Source organism: Candidozyma auris, chromosome 5 (genome assembly GCF_003013715.1).
Source record: "Candidozyma auris chromosome 5, complete sequence".
Classification (NCBI taxonomy): Eukaryota; Fungi; Ascomycota; class Pichiomycetes; order Serinales; family Metschnikowiaceae; genus Candidozyma; species Candidozyma auris.
In genome coordinates this window covers 414,430-436,063 of record NC_072816.1, presented here as the reverse complement: position 1 = coordinate 436,063, position 21,634 = coordinate 414,430, and the positions used below count along the sequence as shown (strand labels likewise).

Genomic DNA, 21,634 nt, shown 5'->3' with positions numbered 1-21,634 from the left:
TATCAAGACCCATTTTTATTAACATGTTGGGCCGTATAAATGAACTTCAAAAGCTCTTCTTTGCTTTTTAGTAAATCCGCTTCGGTTTCTGTTGATTTGAATAAACGGTCATGATCATGCAGTCGGATGATTGGTAAAGACCTAATTTCTGTGTCCTGAACATACTTCTTTAATGGAAATCTCTTTGTAACCTGATAAACTGTGTTAAAAATGTACTGAACGTCGCCCTTCAACGTTACATGATTGAGGTGACGGTTACAATCGTACATGGAAGAGTCAAAATAGCTCATTTTGGACGCAAAGTTATCCAACTCTAGCTCCTCAGCTTCCACTAAAATGTCGATCTTGTAATTCAGTGATTTGAGAGTGAACGCCTCAGATTTGAGAACATTATTCATATCACTTGAAAGCTTATAGGATAAGAAGGCTGCAGCAGCCAGCAAACTCTTCAAAGTCCCACGAATAGTGAGAATCCTATCGATGCTGTATGGGCTGCTATCCGATAAAGAAATCGAGCAAAGGCCAAACTCTGAAGCTATAAATGTCTGAGCATCCAGATTAAGTCTCAAAGATTCTGTATTTCCAATTAGGATTCTGACACAATAGGCGCCCGTGTCTTCTTCCGCTTCGCCAGCAATCCTTTTCATATACGTGATGACCTTTCCCGCTTCGACAACTGTGTCTACTGGATCAGGAATCTTCGGATTCTCGAGAAGGAGAGGCTTTAAGCGATCATCAGAGGTTTGCCTGTAATTGAGCTTTCTTTTTCGAGAGCTGTGATCTCGTAAAGTGTACCTTTGGGTGCCGTGGTACATCGTACCGAATAGTGTAGCAGTTCATGTAAGACTAAATGCAGCACGTTGAAATTACATAGAAAGACCCAGCCACCATAACTTTAGGCAAATTGATCTTTATCGGTACATGATTTTACTTTTTCGAGCACGCCACAAAAATCTTCAATATTGAAGTAAATAATCTCAAAACAAAAAGGATAGGCAATTTAATTTAAATGGGAGTTGTATGGTACTGGTAAAACCCGTGCACCATCCATCTCATCACCTAAAAATTAAGTAGCTCACCTTCCACATTATTTAAATCAAGAAATGGCCAAAAGGAGAAAGTCGAAGATAGTGTTGAAGACAATTATGACAAGCGAAAGGCTGCTGCTTTGCCTTTTGCGAAGCCTCTCGCCTCTAAGAAGTTGAATAAGAAGGTTCTCAAGACCGTCAAGAAGGCTTCAAAGGCTAAGCATGTCAAGAGAGGAGTCAAAGAAGTCGTCAAAGCTTTGCGTAAAGGCGAAAAGGGTCTTGTCATCATTGCTGGAGATATCTCTCCTCCGGATGTAATCTCCCATATTCCAGTCCTATGTGAGGATTCATCAGTTCCTTACATTTTTATTCCCTCAAAAGAAGATTTGGGATCTGCTGGTGCAACCAAGAGGCCAACGTCATGCGTTTTCGTGATACCAAGCGGTGGCAAATCAAAGAAGAACGCAGAAAAAGCTGAAGAGTATAAGGATGCATATGACGAGCTCGTTAAAGAGGTCGCTACATTGGAATAGACTACACTGCACGAAATAATAAGAAAGTGAAGGTTTGTAACATATAGCAATGGATATTTAGTTTCATTAAATTTTCAAGGAACGAGGCCCTTCTGTAAAGACTCTGCGTGGTAAGTCTCTGAAACCACTAGACTCTCGTCACTTTGGTCTGTTCCCGCGTACTCGGCCCTATCCTTCTGGCGTCGCTGGTCTCTGCACGTTAAATACCAAGCCATACCAGTCATAATAATTCCAAAAGAAGCTAGACAAGATGTATATGTGAATCCAATGTGGTACCTTGGCTTGTCTGCTGTGTTCCAAACAAAAATGGGAACCCACGCTCCCGTTACATATGCCAACGTATTAGTACAAACAACCACAAAATTTCTCTTCATGTCATCTTCAAATAAAAGGCGATTAACCCATGAGAATATAAAAGGTTGGCCGTAGGATGTCGGGATTCCAGTGAGAAAGTAACAGAACCAATGAAGCCCTCTTGGAATATGCCAATAAGAAAGAAGTGCACATCCAATCATGACGCACACGAAGTAACTAAAAACGTAAAAGTGGTTCTTTCTCCCGCCAATGAAGTTATGAGAATATGCTAATATCAATGTTGTTCCTATTCCACAGGCCGTTAAAATCGAGGGGAATGTGTTGTATTTGTCAGGAGATAACTTGAGCTCAAGCTTCATCCACGTCTGAAATGTGGGTTGAGAGTTGGCAGCACACGAGTTGTTGTAGGCCAAAAATAGAAATGGAAACACATAGATATGCCAAGTGGTGAAAAAGCCTTTAATTTTTTTCCACAGATATTTCTCTCTGGTATTCAATTGGGCTCCTATTCTTCTTCTTCTTTCGAGACCAACTAAACGATCCTCTTTACTAAAGTAAAATGCATCTGTCGTACTGGGAGTATTGGGATCGACTATCATAGTGTAGATACCAACAGGAAATGAAATGACTGCATCAAACACAAACATCCATTTAAATGGAGGCATAGACGAGTTTTTGAATCTCTTCAAGACAGCTAATTGCAAGGGTCCAGAGATCAACCCCGCAGCATTTCCAGCAACGGCAAAGTAAGCTGACCTTGTTGAGAGTTCTGATGCACCGTAGTTACTTCCAACCAAGTACTCCAAACCTGGAAAATACCCCGACTCTAACAATCCCAAGAAAAATCGTATGGCGTAAAGAGACTTGATGCTTTTGCATGTAATCATCAAAAGAGTCAATAATGCCCAAAGAATCTCGAGGCCGCCTAAATAATATCTGGCAGATATGCGATGTAATACCAAATTAGACGGGATTTGTCCAATGATGTATCCTATAGTCCACAAAGTAACGAGATAGTTGTACTGATTATGATCCATGTGGTAATACTCATCCATACCGTTGACATAAGCTGTGGTCACATTAGATTGGTTCAAGTTCTTAATGAAGTATCCCAACATAGATGAACTCAATAAGAAGAAGTCCAATTTGCATAGGTACTTTTGCTCTTTAGGGTGTCTCCCAGTGCCATCCCAAAAAAACTTTTTCACTTTGAAAGCCCGTGAAGTCTCTCTGTAGGCAACTTCTTCTGGTGAGAGCTTCAATTCAAGGTCAATATAAGGCTCATCAACACATACTGATCTTTCTGTCACCGAATAGTTCTTGCCCAACTCATGATTTTCGCAACTTCTCCTTGTCAGTCCTGTTGAATTTGGATCTGAGCGTGCCTCTATAATTTCCGGACCCACAAGCTGGTTTTTTAGAGTTCTCGAGATCCCCATTTATTGAAATAACTTGTCGATTCCCCCTATTTAAGTTCATATTAGGTTATGCAATGACTTCTATTTATGTAGTTAGCTAAGGGCTGGCTTGCGCAAAGTGTGGTTCAAATGAGTAAGGACTCCACAATTAATATTACTTACTCAACGAAAGCTCGTTGTGCATTCTTGACCAAATATTAGGGGGCTATGTGCGACTAAGCATCGCAGGAGTAATTTTATTGAGTAGATAACTTGATCCCTTTTTTGCTTTCCTTTTTGGTGTTCACTGGCACCGAGTGAGCCTGCCTTATCATGCGTATGACACGACTCTTTCGCTAATGTTTCAAGAAATTCTCAAATACATTTTGGGTACGTTTTTGAGTAGTTCTGGTAAGAAACGAAGGATCGTAAGGTTACTAGAACCTTTTGACTGGATCAAATAGAAAAACCATGGCAGTCTGACAGCGGGCGTTAGCCATACTCATAAATGACATGCAGTCCGTATAAAGATTAGTACTTGCAGTTTCTCGGTTAGATAACACCACACCTTTATTTTGAGGTATGACGTAGGAGACATAATTGGCATGCTGGCCACATACGTTTTCAGAATTTGTACTCCACTCAGTGAAATTCCGCTGACTCTGTGTACTCATTCTGAAGGTAGACGTTACATATTTGGTTCGCATCCGAAATTTGCCCACGGATGTGAACATTTAATACTGTTGAAAGTACACTGCCTGAACACGCCGCTTAATTCAAGATAGCATGCCCGGTAGTAATTCCCGTTACTTCAAGTATGGGTGATACGGGTAGGGTTTTCGTCGGGATGGCCCGACCCCAAAATAGGTTGAAGAGGATTGGCTCTCACGGTTTTTAGAAGGGCAAGACTATATCAAGGAGGGCCTCTCATCATATTAGAACTTAGTCCCACCGCAGATATGTCATGGTAGTGATCCTCACAGGGGCCATGTAGGTGACCACAAGGACATTCAGACGCAAATGTTAAAGTGTCCATTTTGTCGTTTACTTCCAAATGTTCGGAATCCTTCTTTAGTAATTCAGGTTGCATTCTATTATCAGAGGCGTTGATTTTTCTCCTTTTCGGGGCTGCATCTTCCAACGTCGTTCTTTGGAATAAAAGCATCGTCCTATTTTTGAAGCCTCGCATTCTGATTCCTTTCAAGTCGAAAAGTGCGGAATACCTACAAGCAGGAACACTCGAGTAGTTCTGGATTGCTTATTCTACCTAATCAGTCCGACCATATTTTTGGCATGAATGATGTCATCGCCACGATTGAGACTACATGTGATATCATGAAGCTGGACTTGTCACGGCCTGAATAAAATGCACAACAAATCATGAAATCGAGGTCCGTGCGTGGGTCATGAGTACGCGTTCTTCAACAAAGATCAAAATATTGCGGTATTCGACTGTAATTATCAGTTCAATTGATGCTAGAATAAGCTACTGGAAGGATATTTGGAAATTTCTTACCTCAAAAATCTCCTCTGCTTCCCTCGCCTATTAAAAATTGTGCCAGAATGTGTATACCTGTATATAGAGGCTCAGCCTAAACAGTAACGACGGTCAGCACGGGATTTGGTTCCATTCCACTTACTTCCATTTGAACTTCGTGATATACCCTCTTCTGCCTCGATAGTTAAGAAAATGGGTATGAAGAATATGTTCAAAAAAAGAGATCCAACGGAGAAGGAGTTGGTGGACACCATGCAAAAAGTTGGAATCACCACGAAAACACCTACGACCCGACAAGAGAAATTCGGTGCATTCAAGGAGTACGCTCAAGAGAGACAAGGTTTGAGGCCCGGTATGAAACCACAGAATCCTTATGCAAATATGGCTTCATCACAACAAAACCCTTATTCAAATAATGGGCTGTCTTCGTCACATTCATATAATGTGAGTACAGGTACAAGTAGTCCATATGCTTCATATTCAGGCAAGGGTCATGATTCTGGAAATGCAACAGGTCATCATGATTCATCTGGGGCTGGCTCTCAGCAAAGAGTGAGGGCAAAGCATAATCCTTACGTGTCTCATACCAGCCGGGCAAGAAATGATGACGAGCTGATGCTCGATCTCAATGCAATTCCAACGGATGAGCCAATAATACGCTCCAGGAAGCCTATCAGGAAACCAGTAGATGTTGATTCGTTGGACTTGAATGCAAATCCTGATGAAGAAGATTTGAACTTGGAGGTGGATGATTTTTTACCCGATGAGGAACAAGTCAATGAGGAGGATGAGGAGGTGGAAGAAATCAAAGAAAATATCAGATTTGTTAAGCAGGAATCAGTAGCACTGACTAGAAACACCTTACGCATGGCTCAGGAAGCTGATGCCTCGGGAACTAATACTCTAGGTATGCTTGGTTCTCAGTCAGAACGCTTGTACAATGCCGAACAAAACTTATTATTAGCAGACACCCAAACCAAGATAGCGGAAGATAAGGTTGCAGAATTGAGACGTTTGAATAGGTCGATCTTTATACCGGCTTCAGGAAACCCTTTCAATAAGAAATCACGTTTACGCGAAAAGGAATCAAAGCTAAAGGCGCAAAAGGAACAGGAGAAGTACTTGCGTGAAACCAATCGACAAGGCGTGTACGCAAGCGAACAGCGTGTTAAGCAAGGAATATCGAGTAACTCTACCCAGTCGGATACTTTCAATAAGTATCAAGGAGAAAAACATTTGCAACAGGCACAGCGCTACCAATTTGAGAACGATTCAGAGGATGATGAGATGGAAAAGGAACTCGCAAGTAACTTGGATCAAATCGCAGCTTATTCCAAGAAGTTGAAAAACACTGCGACCATCATGGGACAAGAGGTTGGTGCTCAAAATGAAAGGCTTAGAAAGATTGAAGAAGACGCTGACCGTTTGGACATCGATGTGCATCTCAACAACACTCGTTTGAATAATATAAGATGAGCATGAGATCCGGGTTGTCTTTGAAAATAAATTTATTGCGAATCACAGGGGATCCCTAAATCGAATCTTTCCTTTAAAGTAATGATTACCATTTAAAATATGATTTACCCCGAGCGAAAGTTTTTCTTTTTGTAATTTCTAAATTTGCGAGACCGCGTTTCAGAGAAAGAGCACCATGCTAAACAAGATACGCGGTGAAAGCTGCCTTCAGTAATGATTTACGAATAACGATAGAAGTGAGCATTGATATTTAGAGAAGTCGAATATTAGACTCGCCATCGAGTTGTGTTCAATTCGTTCTAACCTGCCTCCAAACGTTAACCACACCCCAATCCAAATGATCACATACTGATAATTTCAGTGCATTCTTCGAATTTCGTGCACAATATTTCTCACAAATATTGAGTTCACATTTACTTAGCTCCCCACATTTAGCTAGAAGGCACGCCGCGCAAGAATTTCTGAGGGGAGCATCCTGCACGTGAAGGTTGATAAAGATTCAATACATCAACAACTTGATTTTCCATCATCATACTTTATTATCCACTCTCAGTTTTGAATAAGCACAAGGATTCGTTCAAACGATGACACATACACAGGTGAAGGAATCATTCCTTGTAGGCAGGGCCCTTTTGAATTTCACCTCGATTTTCGTTTCTTTGGGAGTATTCTTATTTGGGTTCGAGCAGGGTTTGATGTCGTCACTTTTGACCAATACCTACTTTAAAGAGTATTATGATTATCCCAGCCCTGCAGCTATCGGCACAATGATAGCCATTTTAGAGATCGGTGCGTTGTTTTCGTCTTTCGAAGCTGGCAAGGTTGGCGATAAAATTGGCAGAAGACGAACGATCAGGTGGGGCTCCTTTATTTTTGTTATTGGGGGCCTTCTTCAGACTTTTTCTCCAAACATACACATATTGGGCTTTGGACGTTTGATCTCGGGTATTGCGATTGGGTTTCTCACCACTATCATTCCCTGCTACCAATCCGAGATCAGCCCCCCAGATGATAGAGGATTTTATGCGTGCTTAGAATTCAGTGGTAACATTGTGGGGTATTCTACGAGTATTTGGGTGGATTATGGCTTCTCCTTCATCGAAAATGATTTCTCGTGGCGGTCTCCTTTATTTGTGCAATGCATCATGGGATTATTGCTTTGGCTCGGAACCTTCGTTATCGTGGAAACTCCAAGATGGCTCTTGGATCACGATCACGATATTGAGGGAATGATCGTTATAAGCGATTTGTATGCAGACGGCGATGTTGAAGATGAAGTTGCAAAGCTTGAATTTCGGCTGATCAAGGAAAGTGTCTTGATCCAAAGAGTTGAAGGTGGTGAAAGATCCTACCGTTATATGCTAACACGCTATCGGAAGCGAGTGTCAGTAGCTTGCTTCTCTCAAATGTTCGCACAAATGAATGGTATAAATATTGTATCATATTATGCACCAATGATCTTCGAAAGTGCCGGCTGGATCGGCAGGCTGGCTATCTTGATGACAGGAATCAACTCGCTCATTTACTTGGCAAGCACGGTGCCACCCTGGTATTTGGTGGATGACTGGGGGAGAAACCTTTACTCTTGACCGGGGCTGTTGTGATGGCAATTTCCCTTTTCTCGATTGCATATTCGTTGTTCTTGAACGACACATACACTCCACAAGTTGTTGTCGTCTTTGTTATTATCTTCAATGCCGCTTTTGGAGCATCATGGGGACCTATCCCGTGGATGATGAATGAAGTATTGCCAAACTCAGTGAGAAGTAAAGGAGCTGCGATGTCAACCGCAACAAATTGGCTCTTCAACTTCATTGTTGGAGAAATGACACCAATCTTACTAGATCTCATAAAATGGAGGACTTATTTAATCCCTGGTACTTCGTGTATCTTGTCATTCTTGTGCGTGCATTACTTGTTCCCTGAAACAAAGGGTCTTTCCCTCGAGGAAATGGGCTCAATCTTTGATGACAGCTCTTCCATATTCTCATTCCATTCCGGGTATGGGTCCACGAATGATGTGGAATCAAGAAGAAGTGTTGAACCATCACAGTCCAGCGGTGAAACTCAAACCTTACACCAAACTGCGGCTCAATTAGCACGCAATCCCTCTTCTATGAGAAACGAGCCTGAAGGTTTGATTACAGGTACCCCTCAGTTACCGGCACTAACGTCTAATGATGCTGTTAAATCTGTTGCTTCGGGGCTATCCGGAAATGCTGGTTTGTATGAGGATGCTACTGAACCGCCCACGTATGAAGCAATCATCAATTTTAAGAGGGCGAAGAATGCCAAGTCTTGGTTCTCTTGGTCTCAACGGAAGACCGCTGGCTACGAAGTCCTCTCTTAGAATGGCTTGATCATTTTGTAATTCTTCATTTAGAGCTAGAATAAGATGTCTTTTTTAACGTAAAGTACTGGCCATTTGACAAGGAAGAAGTTGGCCGCTTAAGCACATCGTAGCCCCGTTACAATTATACTTGAAGGCTCCTTTACCTTGTCCAGTTGCAACCGTTCGAGCATCAATCCTGAGGCTCTACCTCGCCCTTTTGAGTTTCAGGGACACAGATTGTTTTGATCATTTTTGCATTAGGTCAGTTTCATTCTTTTTTGACACGTTCTCAGTCGCGTACCTTCAAAAAACCACAATGCGCTCCAATGAGGCAGGGGCAAAGAATACTTTATGTATGATTACATCATACCTGTATATACTTCAGGTACACGACATTTGTTTACCGCATCTAAAGAATTCTAGTCTGCGACAGGTACAAAAGAGAAAAAAAATAACACATAGATGAAGTCATGGCCCGTGCGACCTGAATATTTAAAGATAGCTTCGCCACTATATACCAACTTCCGAACTCAAATTCAGAGTATAGTTTCTACGAAGTGACCTTAGTCGAATCATCGAAATCTTTATTATGTCGCTCCTTCTAGATACTGCGACAACTAAAACTTCGTCCGCGTCAATGAGCTACTTGACGGGTCTAGAGCCTGTTGCTTCGAGTTCGATAGGTATCAAAAACCCTTCGGCTACTGAGACTGGTGTCACGCCTCTACCCTCGAGCTCAAACTTCCCTCACAGCCTAGTCACGAGCTCATCAATAGTATCCTCAGGAAGCTCTCCCACCGCCACAGAGCTTTCAAGTGGAGGTCTGCTTGCGCTTAGTTTAAGGTCTGCCACCTTTGTTCTGTTGTTACTCTGCCCAACAATCATTGCCTTCGTCCTGTTTATTTAGAGCCATGTCTTGCAGCATATATGGAGCCATGAGATCAGCAGAATTTCTGCGTGACATGTTACATAAAATTTGCTACGAATAAATAATGATCCTTCGAATCAGTGTCGACCACAATCACTTTTAGGGATCTCAGTTAGAGATGGACAAATGCGTTCAGATAGGCTCATTTTATTCAATTCTACTCTTAGGATTGCGTTGTAATAGCTCGTACTTTCTTACTCGGTCAACAATTTGACCAGCCAGAAGACCTCCGTACATCTCACAGTAATTCAAGGAATTCAGAAAGCTCTAATTTACAGAAACCACACTAAAAAGACATGGACAAGTCCACCATTATTTTCATCCTCACGTTATTGATCGCGTTTATTTTCTTGCGTTGGCTCATTTCTCCAATCCCCCATTCTGTGGCTGGAGAATTCAATCTTCCAGACCCAGACACAACGCCAATGGAGGATTCGAATAATAGACAAGTGAGAAGGAGAGTCACACGGGCTGTCAATCAATCAATGATAGAAGTAGTTCAGGCAATTGGTCCTCAACTCACTATCTCTCAAATAAGATATAGTCTAGAGAGGACGGGATCTGTGGAAGCCACAGTAGAGGAGTACATCGGACAAGGCGACTTACCATTTCCTCCCGATGAAGCACCTGTTAGGAGATCCGTTGAGGCTCAAGTGGCTACCCCATCATCTAGCGTGCCCTCACTGAACCTTCTCGAGAAATACAACGTAAAAGTACTGAACGCGACGGCAGGTGAAGTTGATACGGAAAATTTAGAAAAGTGGGGGAGAGATAAAGAAGAAAGGCTAAGCATATTACAGAGACGGAAGGAAAACATGATCATGCGTGCTAGGCGTAAAATGGAAGCATCGTTATATACTGAAACGAATGAAGCAGACTCCACCTGAATTTTGTTTGTTCCATACATACACGTGCCTCAATATGGGGCATTACAAACTCGCTTCCTTCGTTTGCAGCCTGGTCGTACAAAGAATCCCTTTTACTCATGGTCCCTTACGAAATATATCAACGGAGACATTTAAGTATTATTTGCAATCGTTCTCTCGGCTAGTGGCTCTATAGTCACGTAGCTAGAGGAGTTCCAAGTAGCAGATGATCCACCCTGATCACTGAGCAAAAGCCATCAGCAGACGACACGATGATGCTTTTGCCATCTGAACTCCAAGCCAAATCTGTAATAGTTGAATAATGCAAGTTTTTCAGTATGCCAAGGGGTTCGATCCTTTGAGTGGTATACACAATCACTGTATCTAATGTGGCAACTGCAAATAGCATTTTATGGGGAAGATCAAATATTGATCGCGAACATTCCTTATCCAACTCATAAATAATTGGACTAAATTTTATAGCAACGGTAGGTTTGGTGAATCCAGATAGTGAACACACTGGCAGTTGACTGAAGCCCGCGCGAGTATAAATGTAGACTGTGTTGACGAGAGCATCTGAAACATCTTCCTCGTCATTTTTATTGTCCTTTCTATAGAGTCCCAGCACTGTCAACAAGAGACTCCCATCAGGAGAAAACGTGAGACGCCTGAAAAATGATTGTAATGCTTCTGAATGGTAGAGGTAAAACGTTCTCTTGCTGCTACCATTGTGACTCGCGGTTCTTGATTCTGCTTTGAGTGATGGAGCAGGAGATTGTACAGAAGTGGTCAGGTTCACAGAGTCATTTGATGCATCCGCATTCATACCAAGAAGGCACCCCGAGTTGGGACTTATGGCGCTGTGATGATCAGTTACCCTCAGAAAATCTGAACGGCAAATATTAAGCTCGAGGCACCCTTGAATATCACCCACTTGTAACCGGGTTGTGCTATTCAACTCATGATGCTTAAGCTGATAAATGTGCAAAGACCTGTCGGCACTCTGTGTAGCAAAGTATTTGTTAAGGGGGTCCCATGCAACTCCCTGAACACAATGTCCATGATCCAAAAACTCGAGGTCTTTTTTCTCAGTTTTGATATTAAAGACACGTACAGCATTATCCATTGAGCCAGCTGCAATATAGTTAGAATCAGGCGACCATGCTATATCATAGATTTCTGAGTGAGTATGAAAGATCTTTCTCACTTTCCAAGTCTCTTTCATATCATCATCTTGCACGCCGAAGTCCTGAACAATCTCATCCGATAAACCCCAAACTATGAGTAGGCCATCGTCACTCGCACTAGCTAGCATATAGCCACTTGGGTCGAAGCGCACAGCGTTAACTGCCTGGGTGTGTTTTCGAAGTGTTGACAAGTAGTGTATACTCGTTTTCAAAGCATCACATTCTCGGTCATCAATATCCATTCTCCAAATTCGAACATTATTATCACCACCTCCTGTCGCCAACCTTGCAAAGCCGTCCGATGGATTTTGGAAATCAGCAGAGTAGACCGGTTGGTTCCCTTCGTGCCAATGCACTGTTATGGGAGCCGAATCCATGTTACTGTACTTCAGTGAAAACAGCGCGTCTGAGTAGCCACCCACACCCCTCAGATATCTACTCAACGCGGTTTCATAATGCCGACCTGAAATGCATGACAATTTCAACAGCCAGAATTTCATTCAAGATACGTATATGAAAAAGATCAGGACAAAATATGTCTATATATATAAATATATACAAAAAGTTTTGAGTAGACGAAAATGATACATTTATTAGTCTCTGACCAATGTAAGGTTCGCACCATTGGTCAATAATATCTGATACTAAGGGGAAGCCGCTTCAAACATAGGGTGCGTGTTCATAATTTTAAGAAGTCTCAAGGGCGTCTGCCAATAAGTAATACTCATGAATGTTGAGCCTAAGACTTGTGCGACTTCCTCTGCATTAATGAGTACCTTGGTGAGGCCGATACTATATCAAGGATATTGATGAAGTACTCAATGTGCTCGAAGTGCTGGTTAGACCATTTGTAAATCAAAACGTAAGTTTGAACTCCTTGTCCTCATTCTTGACTTTATACAAGAAGTTTGAAATTATCTCATTTTCGCGACATGGAGAAGCCATGAAATGCTTTTGGCAATGAGATGCTATCTCTGGCTTTGAAATTTTATGCTCTTGAGTCAGTCTTTTCGAGGAGTAGGTTTTCTTACCAAGTGCGGAGAGAAGTATATCTTCATTCAACGTTCGAATCGCCGGTAAATTCAATGCATACTTGCGATTATATTTATTCAACGAGCTGACATTTAGGGTTGTAAAGTCCAATGCGTCAATTTTCGGCTTGTCGTTCGGGCCGTTGGAATGGATATGTTTTGAGAGAATCTCCTGTTGAGCAGCAATCGCAACCGCATTCCTGGCCTTATTAGCTGATCTAGAAGTCGGAAGCATTTTGGAATCCGCGTCGCTGTTGATCTCTTTAATTTGAGTTCTGGGTGGCATCGTTTAATCTATAAGATTATGAGGAAGAGAATATATGTTGTTGAGACGAACATAACTAATATGCAGTAAATTTGTTGGAATCTGACGGGTACAATAAGTTTATCTGCAGAAGCATATTCATTCTGTTGAGAGTAGCAGTGCACGAAACAACGGTGCAGAAAAGGAATACTATTAATATAGGAGCAGTCACTCGAATTTTTGAAGTTGAGGGATATCTTGTCATCCCCATTTTATTCTCCTCATATTAGTTTAATGATTATGTGATTGCTTCCTCTAGTCATTCATTAGAGGATTTTCTTTCTTCCATCATATCACATTTTGTGATCTTTCACTTTCCACATTTGTCCATCATTCCATAGTTCCATACTTAGATAAAAAGAGAGTCTTCTGAGTTGTAGCCATCTCATCTCCTGTTGGCAAAACAACTGACGAAGCGCTGACGTCCTCCGATGCTATTCGTATCACATAAGATCACATGATGAAAGTACACCTCGCAGTATTCCGAACATATACTCCCTGCGCTCTAAAACACTAAATAATACACTGATACTCACCCAGACTCTGAAGAAGTACTACCTGAGACAGGTCTAGGCAATAATCTATTGAAAGTTGTATTTCCAACCTTGCTAGACAAAGAAAATCAACTTATGGAATGCTTCACTGACTATGATTCACCTACCTGGTCCATTTCTAGGTTCGGCGGCCTTCCCACGTTGTCCACCACGTAATCTGAAATAACATACTTGGTGTCGGCAGAATGAAGTTCAGCAGCCACAAAATTGGAGAGAAGATGAGATTCTAAAATATCTGAAGTAAGGCTAGAAAAAAGGAGAAGTGATAGCTATGGCATGGACTAATAGAGCAGAGTATCTTACGCATGGATATCACGTGAGCAGAAGAAGATTTCATTATTCCAGCCATATGCAATATACTCACCTGTCGTAATGTCTCGATCACATGACTGTGAGGAACAGTCTCATGTGATAGGGATTGCAGCGCGGCAGTGGTATCACTAAGTGAAGCTAGACCGTCCTAACATGAAGGCTTGACGATGGGGGTTATGCACGATGGTGTCATTTATGTATCTTTGGACAAACGTGAAATAGATCACGGGGTGAGATCACGTGAAAGGAAAAACTGTGTACCAGAGAAGATCGGAATGTTGGAGGGAAGCACCAAATTTATGGACGAGTGGCGAGAAGAGCCATCCTCCGATGGACGGTAGAACTTCGAAGAATTTTCGACAGGAGAATCGTCGGTAAAACCTCTAAAGATTGTGTGTAATACCGTTTCTCAACTTCTACTCTAAACTTGTACCATACTTGCTATAACGAAGTCCATGCCCAATTGCCATCGCGTCTCCGTATATCAAGGGACTTCTGTTTTTAACTATCCAATCGATCACAGTCTATCAAGCAACTATCAATATGCACGTCATCCATCTCTTCATCCACTACTTCTAGCACATGACATTTGTTGTTTCTTGCACGAAACTGTTAGGTTAGCACGCATTAGCCTAGGTGGTACTATACACCCTAGTATATACTAGATACTAGTGAATCATAAAAGTATACATAGTTGAGGGAACACTAGTCGTAGTACCGCTTACCGGAATTCTCCACGGTGATCAACCGTGGTCAGGCGGACGATCTCACCGTTGTCGCTTCGTCATGGTCCTAAAAGGAACCCAGGTATCCTTCATATATAAGACCTTTAAATTATGGAATTTACCTAGTAACTATAGGCGAGAGAATAAAGACGTATAGGTTCCAAGATAGACACGGTGAAGATTTGAAATTGGTGGTTTTATTCTTTCTTTAGTCTGTACACGAAAGCCATCAAATTGTCATTCACTCGAAGCTTGTGGAATAAGGAGATCGGAAAGAAATTCAGTGAACAAGAGGGCGTAGATCAGAGTTACAGCAACGTAAATGGTCAACGACCAACTTGCTTGAGGGAACCATACCGAGATGAGATCTGTTCGCAAAAAAACTACCAAAGATGCGTGTAAATTACTAGGGCTGTAAGGACCATGAGAGGTTACAAGTAGGGAGAGTCACATGGAGAGACCCTATCTTCCGGTACCTAGAGCAGTACGACTCTACGTCTGCGGTTATCAAGTCTATACAAGTCTTTAGAGTACGCTCGCACCTGGTCTTTACTTAGGAGATTGATTATGTCAAAAGCTTCTACGTGCGAAGCTAAAAAGGGCCCGCTTCCAAGAAAGATCATTAAACCAGTCTGTCGAATTTAAGGACGGTTATTGTAAGTCTCTCATTTGACGTTACCCTTGAGGTTTACCTCCTTTTCCAACTTTTCAATTTTTTCTCCCAAGCATATTTTGCAGACTTAAAAAGACCTGCAGTGAGGAGTCCTTTCATTGTTTGCTTGAAGGCCGGTATCGCGACTGTCGCCTGAATTGCCATTTTGAGAGCTTCTTCTAGATTTTCATCCCTTGAAATAGTTTCAAGACTTTGTTGGAATTCTATTGAGTCAGTTTCGAGGCTATGATTTGATGACGAGTCGAAACGCTTGTCAATATACTGATTCAATAGTCGCTGCCTAAATTGTTTTGGCAAGTAGTAAATCATTTCGGATCTAGCAGCCTCATCTAGTCGAATTCTGACTTCTTGGTCGTTGCATTCATCAATTATTCCTCGTTTAATATTATTCTGAAAAAACGGATTGTAAAGTTTTCTGAATTTGGACTGCTGTCTAGTGACAATATTCTGCACTTTATTTGGATTTTCTCCCCCAATAATCATTCGTGGGTCTCCCATGTAAGATATTGAGGCAATCGATCGGTAGAGATCACTAAGAGCGACTTTCTCGGTTTTTTTTTGTGAGCTCATAAGGAGAAGACCAACATTAAATGCGCTTGAAAGATTAAATTGATTAGCCTTCAATAATAACTCATCAATTTTGAGATGCTGAACAGGCTTTTGTAGTCTACCAGCAACATACATTGTTGACCATTCGCAAAGGTCCTCAAGCGCCCTCTTGGTAGAGACGATTCCATATTTGACGTTTTGTTTGCTTCCATCGCTACTAGACATGGTTATAAATGGGTTGAAGTAAATACCGGCGCCGAAGTTCTGGATTGCCTGTAAGATATCAGAGCCAAAATACTTCAAGCTAGAGTAATGACTAGGATGTCTTTCAAAATTTAACTTTTGAAATTTTCTCGTGTCATCAGTAATAATCATCAAATCTATTTGGGCAGTTTGACTAGAGTAGCCTTCCTGGGCCACAACACCAGAACCATATCCAAAAAGATGTCGAATTTCTTCGTGGTCAAAGTTTTGAATTAGCAGCTTTACTTGAGAATTAGCCAACCTTGAGTCTTGATTAGACAAGTTCTCAAATGATCTGGCTCGTAGAACGCTCTCGATACCTGGAGAAAGTACATCCTGGTATACTTGCTGTAATACAGAATGCTTGGCTGCAAATTTCGTCGTGTTGAGGCATATGATTGAAGAGGTAACCATGCTGCAAGCCTTCACGATATCTTGAAGAAGTCTTATTTGCAGGTGATGAATCTGTTTCGCTTGAGCTTATCACGTGCTTTAATGCGTCACATTTATGAAAATTGAAGTCTTGCGAACATACTTTGTTGGAATTTCGCAGCTTTCACTAAGGGCATTGATGTCACATCAAACTTACAGATCAACGCGGTCTACTACTGACCAAACTTTATCTTTCGAAGATGCGGTCATGACAGGCCTCGCCTCTGATGGCGGTCTTTTTGTCCCATCAACTATTCCGGTGTTGAAAAGCCTGTTCATTACTGAATGGAAGGATTTTTCCTTTCAAGAGTTGGCATTCAATATTATGCGTCACTATGTTGCTGAATCAGAGATCCCTAATGATGATCTTCACTCATTAATTGATAAGTCATATTCCTCTTTTAGATCCTCCGCTGTCACTCCCACGGTGCCCTTGGATGAGAAACGTGGACTTTATTTACTCGAGCTATTTCACGGACCAACGTATGCTTTCAAGGATGTGGCTCTTCAATTTGTTGGAAATCTTTTTGAATACTTTTTGGAAAGACGTAATAAGCTCATTGAAGACGAAAGCAAGCGTACGAAGATCACGGTGGTAGGCGCAACATCTGGCGATACCGGGTCTGCTGCAATATATGGCTTGCGAGGCAAGAAAGATGTCTCCGTGTTTATTTTGTACCCTAAAGGAAGAGTTTCTCCAATTCAAGAGCAACAGATGACTACTGTGGAGGATGATAATGTACACACATTGTCTGTGAATGGTACCTTCGATGATTGTCAAGACATTGTGAAGGAACTTTTTGGGGATGAAGAATTCAATCTGAAGTACAACATAGGCGCAGTCAACTCAATCAATTGGGCAAGGATCTTAGCTCAGATGACTTATTACTTTTACTCCTATTTTCAGCTTGTAAAGAGATTGGAAGGTCAAGATAATGCTATCAAACCAGACATAAGATTCGTTGTACCATCTGGAAATTTTGGTGACATTTTGGCGGGATTCTATGCCAAGTCAATGGGGCTACCAGTCGACAAATTGATTATCGCGACAAATGAGAATGATATTTTGGACCGTTTTTTGAAACTGGGCAAGTACGAAAGAAGTGGAGAAGTCAAAGCTACTTACTCTCCAGCAATGGATATCCTCATTTCCTCTAACTTCGAAAGGTTGTTGTGGTTCTTAATTCGTGAAAGGGTCGCTAATCAGAATAGTTGCGAAGCAGGTGCTATATTGAGCAGTTGGATGAAGCAGTTGAAAAGCTCTGGCTCGTTTACTGCAGCAGATGCAGTCGTGAAGCTGGCAAGAGAACACTTTGGGTCTGCGAGAGTTACTGATGCTGAAACACTTCAGACAATAAGGGATACTTACGATACGCATCCTTCCAAGTACGTCTTAGACCCACATTCTGCCATAGGTGTGAAAGCCTCATATGATTTCATCAAGTCAGACTCATCGAACGGCGATGGAAGGTTAGTGAAATACATTTCGCTTGCCACTGCTCATCCAGCTAAGTTTGCAGATGTTGTTGACAGGGCCTTGCTGTCTGTGGAAGGCTACTCATTCGAAAAGGATGTCTTGCCAGAAGAATTGAAGGTTTTGGCTGCAAAAAAGAAGCGTGTCACTCATGTAGACCTCGCTATCTCTCAAAGAGTGAAAGAAGTGATAGCCGCGAAGTTGCACGTTCATTGAAGCTAAATAGGTTTGTCCTTACTCAACGATACATTGCCGTTCTCTATCTTCACGTCGACGCCAATATCTCGGAACACCGATCCGTCCACAACCAGTCTCGCCTCTAAGCTCCTTATCAACAGTTGATTTAAAGCGTTATTCTTCAATGCAAACTTAATGCACAATATTGAGCGTTCTTTCAAAAAGGGATTGTCGTGATCAATAATACAATTGGATAGAATAAGTTCGAGGATATGATGTTCACGAAGCAAATTTTGAATTTTCGAATCGTGGTAGCATAGGTTCCCCAACACCTCTATAATAAGAGATTTGATGTGAGGAAAGGCTACAATTTTGTTATCAACATCTCTTAGTCTCTTCGGAATCGTTTTGTTATGAACTTCACGAAGTAGGACTCCAAGCTGTTCGCATAATCGCTCCTTCTTTGTGAAGCTGGATCCTTTCATACTCTCAGAAACGTAAGACATTACATCAATTATTGCAAATGCCTGAAAATTAGTATACTGTAGATCATGTTCTTCAACATAGCCGTTCAACACTCTCTTGACATCTAACATGACGACATTCGCGACTTCAAGGAGCCACTTCATTATATTGCTGAGCTCGAGAGACTTGTTTAGTGGTTCGAATGTCAAAACTATCTGGCACGCTCTTATAAATTCAGTGTATGCGTCTCTTGAGCTAACAAGATGATATGTATCCGTGAAGTCTATAAAATCCTCATCGATGATATTGACTAGAGGTGCAGCAAATTCTTCAAGAATGTCCACTGCATGCTGGGATTCACCCGACTGAGAAACTGAAGAGAAACCCGCTGAAGTCCCTATGTTGCTACTTGAGGGAAGCATTTGTGAATCATGTTCTTCCCAGAGCCTCAGCGAGCTAATAGTTGATGGTGTCGGTATTATTGGTCTAGTATCATCATATAGCTCATTTTGAATGACGGCTGCATAAAAATTTATTTTGGCCACAATTATACCGAAGATGTCAAGAAACGGCTTCATCTGCATCATAGAAGCCCTCACCTTCTTATGATGCATCAAACAGCCAAAAAACATCATAAACGGTGTCCGAAATGTTCCTTGCATCCATAATGAGGATGCAGCACATAGATCGAGAAATGGTTTGATTAACTCAATTGTCAGATCATCTTTAATCAGGCTACGATCAAAATTCACCACATTGGATAATAATTCCATATAGTTGGACAAAGTTTTTCGTTTCCATAACTGTACAATTTGATCTGTGCTGTCGTAATCTTGCTTCCAAAATGCGATACAGCACGTAAGAATGTGAGATAAATCATAGGATAAGAAGGTCAGCAAATTTCTTGTACATATGACACCACCACGATAAAGCCTCAATAAGAGAATCATATTCTTCTTGTTATCTTGCAGAGGAAAGCTCTCGAGAAGTTTTAAAGAATGGGTAAAGAGGATTGTAGGATTGACATATGATTCGCAATACCTCCTGTCAGATATTTTTCGAGTCATTTCACCTAGTCTGTCTAAAAGTTCGGCAGAAACATAAGAAGCTTCATTTTTTTCGAGGACTGATTGAACCTCCAATAACACTTGATGTGGCGATGACGACATGTCGAGGTGAAGATTCATCTGGCATGGCCAACTAATTTTTTCTCTCGTCGGTACCTGCAGTGAATCGTATGCAGAAAATAAGGTTCCCGATGAAAATAGGTCCAACAGTGCGGTTTACGCAATGTTTCAAAGTACAAGAATTGTGATCAATAGTGTTTGATGTCAAGCTGACATCTTTTGAAGTGTTCAGTAACTCCTGATACCTTTGCGATCAGTCTCATGATAGCGCGCTAAGCAAACTCGACAGTGACCACAAAGTAAAATAGTCGTCACACGCCTGTGAGAAAAAAAAAGAAAAAAAATCATTAAGTGATATCTTTCGTTTATGATTTTCAAGGCATACCTTTGGGACCTTCTAATGACGGCAACCTCAAAACTTAGCTCATTTTGATATCACGCAATGTAGGCGCATACTACGTGGTTGAACCAATGAGACCATACTTATGAAGAATTCCTGAGAAGTCAGAGTAGACTACTTTTTCTTTTTTTTTTTTTTTTGGTATTGCTCTTCTATAATTCGTATGTAGATTTTGGTTGCTGTTATCGAGCGCTAATTGCTTTACTTATCCAAACAGGTCTAGAAATCGAACGTATACAGGATCGCAGCTTTATCTCTATCTCCTATTCCCTGCCTTTCCTGCATTATAACGATAACCGTTCCTGATCCACCTATGGTGTGAATTAATGTCGTGCTATACAGCATCTGATTGCGAATGCTACCATTGCTTACAGTTCATTTCCGTTTCCCATAAAACCAAAGGTCTTTCTCTATCAGAACCTACTACTATATCGTTACAGTCAGTTTAACTCACCTGATAGTTGAGTTTAGAATTCTGTCTAACTTTACGATTTTGCAAAGCAAACCAGACAGTTCAGTTTGCCCAAATACTATACCTTTTAGAGACGACGAGAAAACCACTCTGAACTAACTTGAGCCACAAATTTGATGATCAAAGTTGTACGTGTCCCGAGTTACGGGACCTGTAAATCCAATACTATGGGAAGGACTTGGTCGGAGAGACTAAATGAGGTCTCTTTGACATCTTGTTCCCACAAAAAATTCCCAGATACGGAATCTCTGCTGAGTGAGATCGACTTAGCTAGTTTAAGCTCATCAGGTTCAGAGTCGACTCAAACGGCGACGACCCACACAACATCAGGGAATTCAAATTGCTATGAAGAAAGTCTTACCAGCTGTGAGGAGTGTAATGAGCTTCATACGACATATGTTCACCAAGAACAATATCTTCAATTTGTTGAGCCATCTCCAGTATTTCCACCTCATTATAGTACACTTCCGCCTGGCGGATGTCCAAGATTTCCGATTCTAGATAGTGCATCTCAGTCTGATGATCTTCCAGCGTATTCCCCTGCGGTGTACAAATTGGGTCTAATGTCTCGAAAGGTAGAGTGGCTCTCACCCTTCCAGCCAGCTTCAAGCAGATCTTGGAAAAAAGTTTTAGTGGAGCTCAATTCGACCCAAGTCAATATTTATGGGGTCCCGTCTAATTTGGAATCCGTATTGTTCGACTTGTTTCAGGGGATCTGTCATCTGGAAACGTCGCAGACTATGGATACTGCCTACTCCTCCATATTCACCTCACTGATGGATTTAAAACTAAGGAACCTCTGTGTACAGATCGGAATTCTACCACCGCTAGGTTTGAATATGAAACATCTGCAAGTATACAACTCGAATTGTATAAAACTGTCCGATGATTATTCCACAGATCCTTTGCAACATTGTTGTCATAAGTCTAACTCTGCAGTCCCTCGTCAGCTTATCAGATCATATTCACTCTTGCATGCTAAGGTTGGGTTGGCAAGTGATTATAACAAGAAACCCAATGTATTACGCTTACGGCTTGAGAACGAACAATTTCTACTTCAGTGTTCTCTGACAAGGGATTTGATAGACTGGCACTTAGGTTTGTGTGTTGGACAAGATGTGTCGGCGGACATTCTG

At 41.5% G+C, this 21,634-nt stretch overlaps 10 protein-coding genes across 10 annotated transcripts; 4 read left to right on the top strand and 6 right to left on the bottom strand. All coding sequences in view use genetic code 12, as the record gives it.

Annotated features, from left to right (window-relative positions):
* Positions 1-2: 2 nt before the first annotated feature.
* CJI96_0004463 (uncharacterized protein) lies at positions 3-815 on the bottom strand (the record flags this gene model as incomplete). The annotated part of the gene is made up of 1 exon (XM_029036716.2): positions 3-815. One exon carries the CDS (start codon positions 813-815, stop codon positions 3-5), a length of 813 nt encoding a protein of 270 aa, XP_028888813.2.
* A 194-nt stretch (positions 816-1,009) lies between these two features.
* NHP2 (snoRNA-binding protein NHP2) lies at positions 1,010-1,561 on the top strand (the record flags this gene model as incomplete). The annotated part of the gene is made up of 2 exons (XM_029036715.2): positions 1,010-1,023; positions 1,072-1,561. The coding sequence occupies 2 exons, from the start codon at positions 1,010-1,012 to the stop codon at positions 1,559-1,561; spliced, it is 504 nt and encodes a 167-aa protein (XP_028888812.2).
* Positions 1,562-1,635: 74 nt separating this feature from the next.
* Positions 1,636-3,315, bottom strand: CJI96_0004461 (uncharacterized protein; the record flags this gene model as incomplete). Its single annotated transcript, XM_029036714.2, has 1 exon — positions 1,636-3,315. One exon carries the CDS (start codon positions 3,313-3,315, stop codon positions 1,636-1,638), a length of 1,680 nt encoding a protein of 559 aa, XP_028888811.2.
* A 1,708-nt stretch (positions 3,316-5,023) lies between these two features.
* Positions 5,024-6,247, top strand: SEC9 (Sec9p; the record flags this gene model as incomplete). Its single annotated transcript, XM_029036713.2, has 1 exon — positions 5,024-6,247. The coding sequence occupies one exon, from the start codon at positions 5,024-5,026 to the stop codon at positions 6,245-6,247; it is 1,224 nt and encodes a 407-aa protein (XP_028888810.2).
* Positions 6,248-7,850: 1,603 nt separating this feature from the next.
* CJI96_0004459 (uncharacterized protein) lies at positions 7,851-8,597 on the top strand (the record flags this gene model as incomplete). The annotated part of the gene is made up of 1 exon (XM_029036712.2): positions 7,851-8,597. One exon carries the CDS (start codon positions 7,851-7,853, stop codon positions 8,595-8,597), a length of 747 nt encoding a protein of 248 aa, XP_028888809.2.
* A 1,972-nt stretch (positions 8,598-10,569) lies between these two features.
* On the bottom strand, positions 10,570-11,937 carry CAC2 (Cac2p; the record flags this gene model as incomplete). The annotated part of the gene is made up of 1 exon (XM_029036710.1): positions 10,570-11,937. One exon carries the CDS (start codon positions 11,935-11,937, stop codon positions 10,570-10,572), a length of 1,368 nt encoding a protein of 455 aa, XP_028888807.1.
* Positions 11,938-12,415: 478 nt separating this feature from the next.
* On the bottom strand, positions 12,416-12,877 carry CJI96_0004457 (uncharacterized protein; the record flags this gene model as incomplete). Its single annotated transcript, XM_029036709.2, has 1 exon — positions 12,416-12,877. One exon carries the CDS (start codon positions 12,875-12,877, stop codon positions 12,416-12,418), a length of 462 nt encoding a protein of 153 aa, XP_028888806.1.
* Positions 12,878-15,174: 2,297 nt separating this feature from the next.
* Positions 15,175-16,365, bottom strand: PTH1 (putative phosphatidate cytidylyltransferase; the record flags this gene model as incomplete). Its single annotated transcript, XM_029036708.2, has 1 exon — positions 15,175-16,365. The coding sequence occupies one exon, from the start codon at positions 16,363-16,365 to the stop codon at positions 15,175-15,177; it is 1,191 nt and encodes a 396-aa protein (XP_028888805.2).
* A 157-nt stretch (positions 16,366-16,522) lies between these two features.
* Positions 16,523-18,073, top strand: THR4 (threonine synthase THR4; the record flags this gene model as incomplete). The annotated part of the gene is made up of 1 exon (XM_029036707.2): positions 16,523-18,073. The coding sequence occupies one exon, from the start codon at positions 16,523-16,525 to the stop codon at positions 18,071-18,073; it is 1,551 nt and encodes a 516-aa protein (XP_028888804.2).
* Positions 18,074-18,075: 2 nt separating this feature from the next.
* Positions 18,076-19,083, bottom strand: CJI96_0004454 (uncharacterized protein; the record flags this gene model as incomplete). The annotated part of the gene is made up of 1 exon (XM_029036706.2): positions 18,076-19,083. The coding sequence occupies one exon, from the start codon at positions 19,081-19,083 to the stop codon at positions 18,076-18,078; it is 1,008 nt and encodes a 335-aa protein (XP_028888803.2).
* Positions 19,084-21,634: the final 2,551 nt, after the last annotated feature.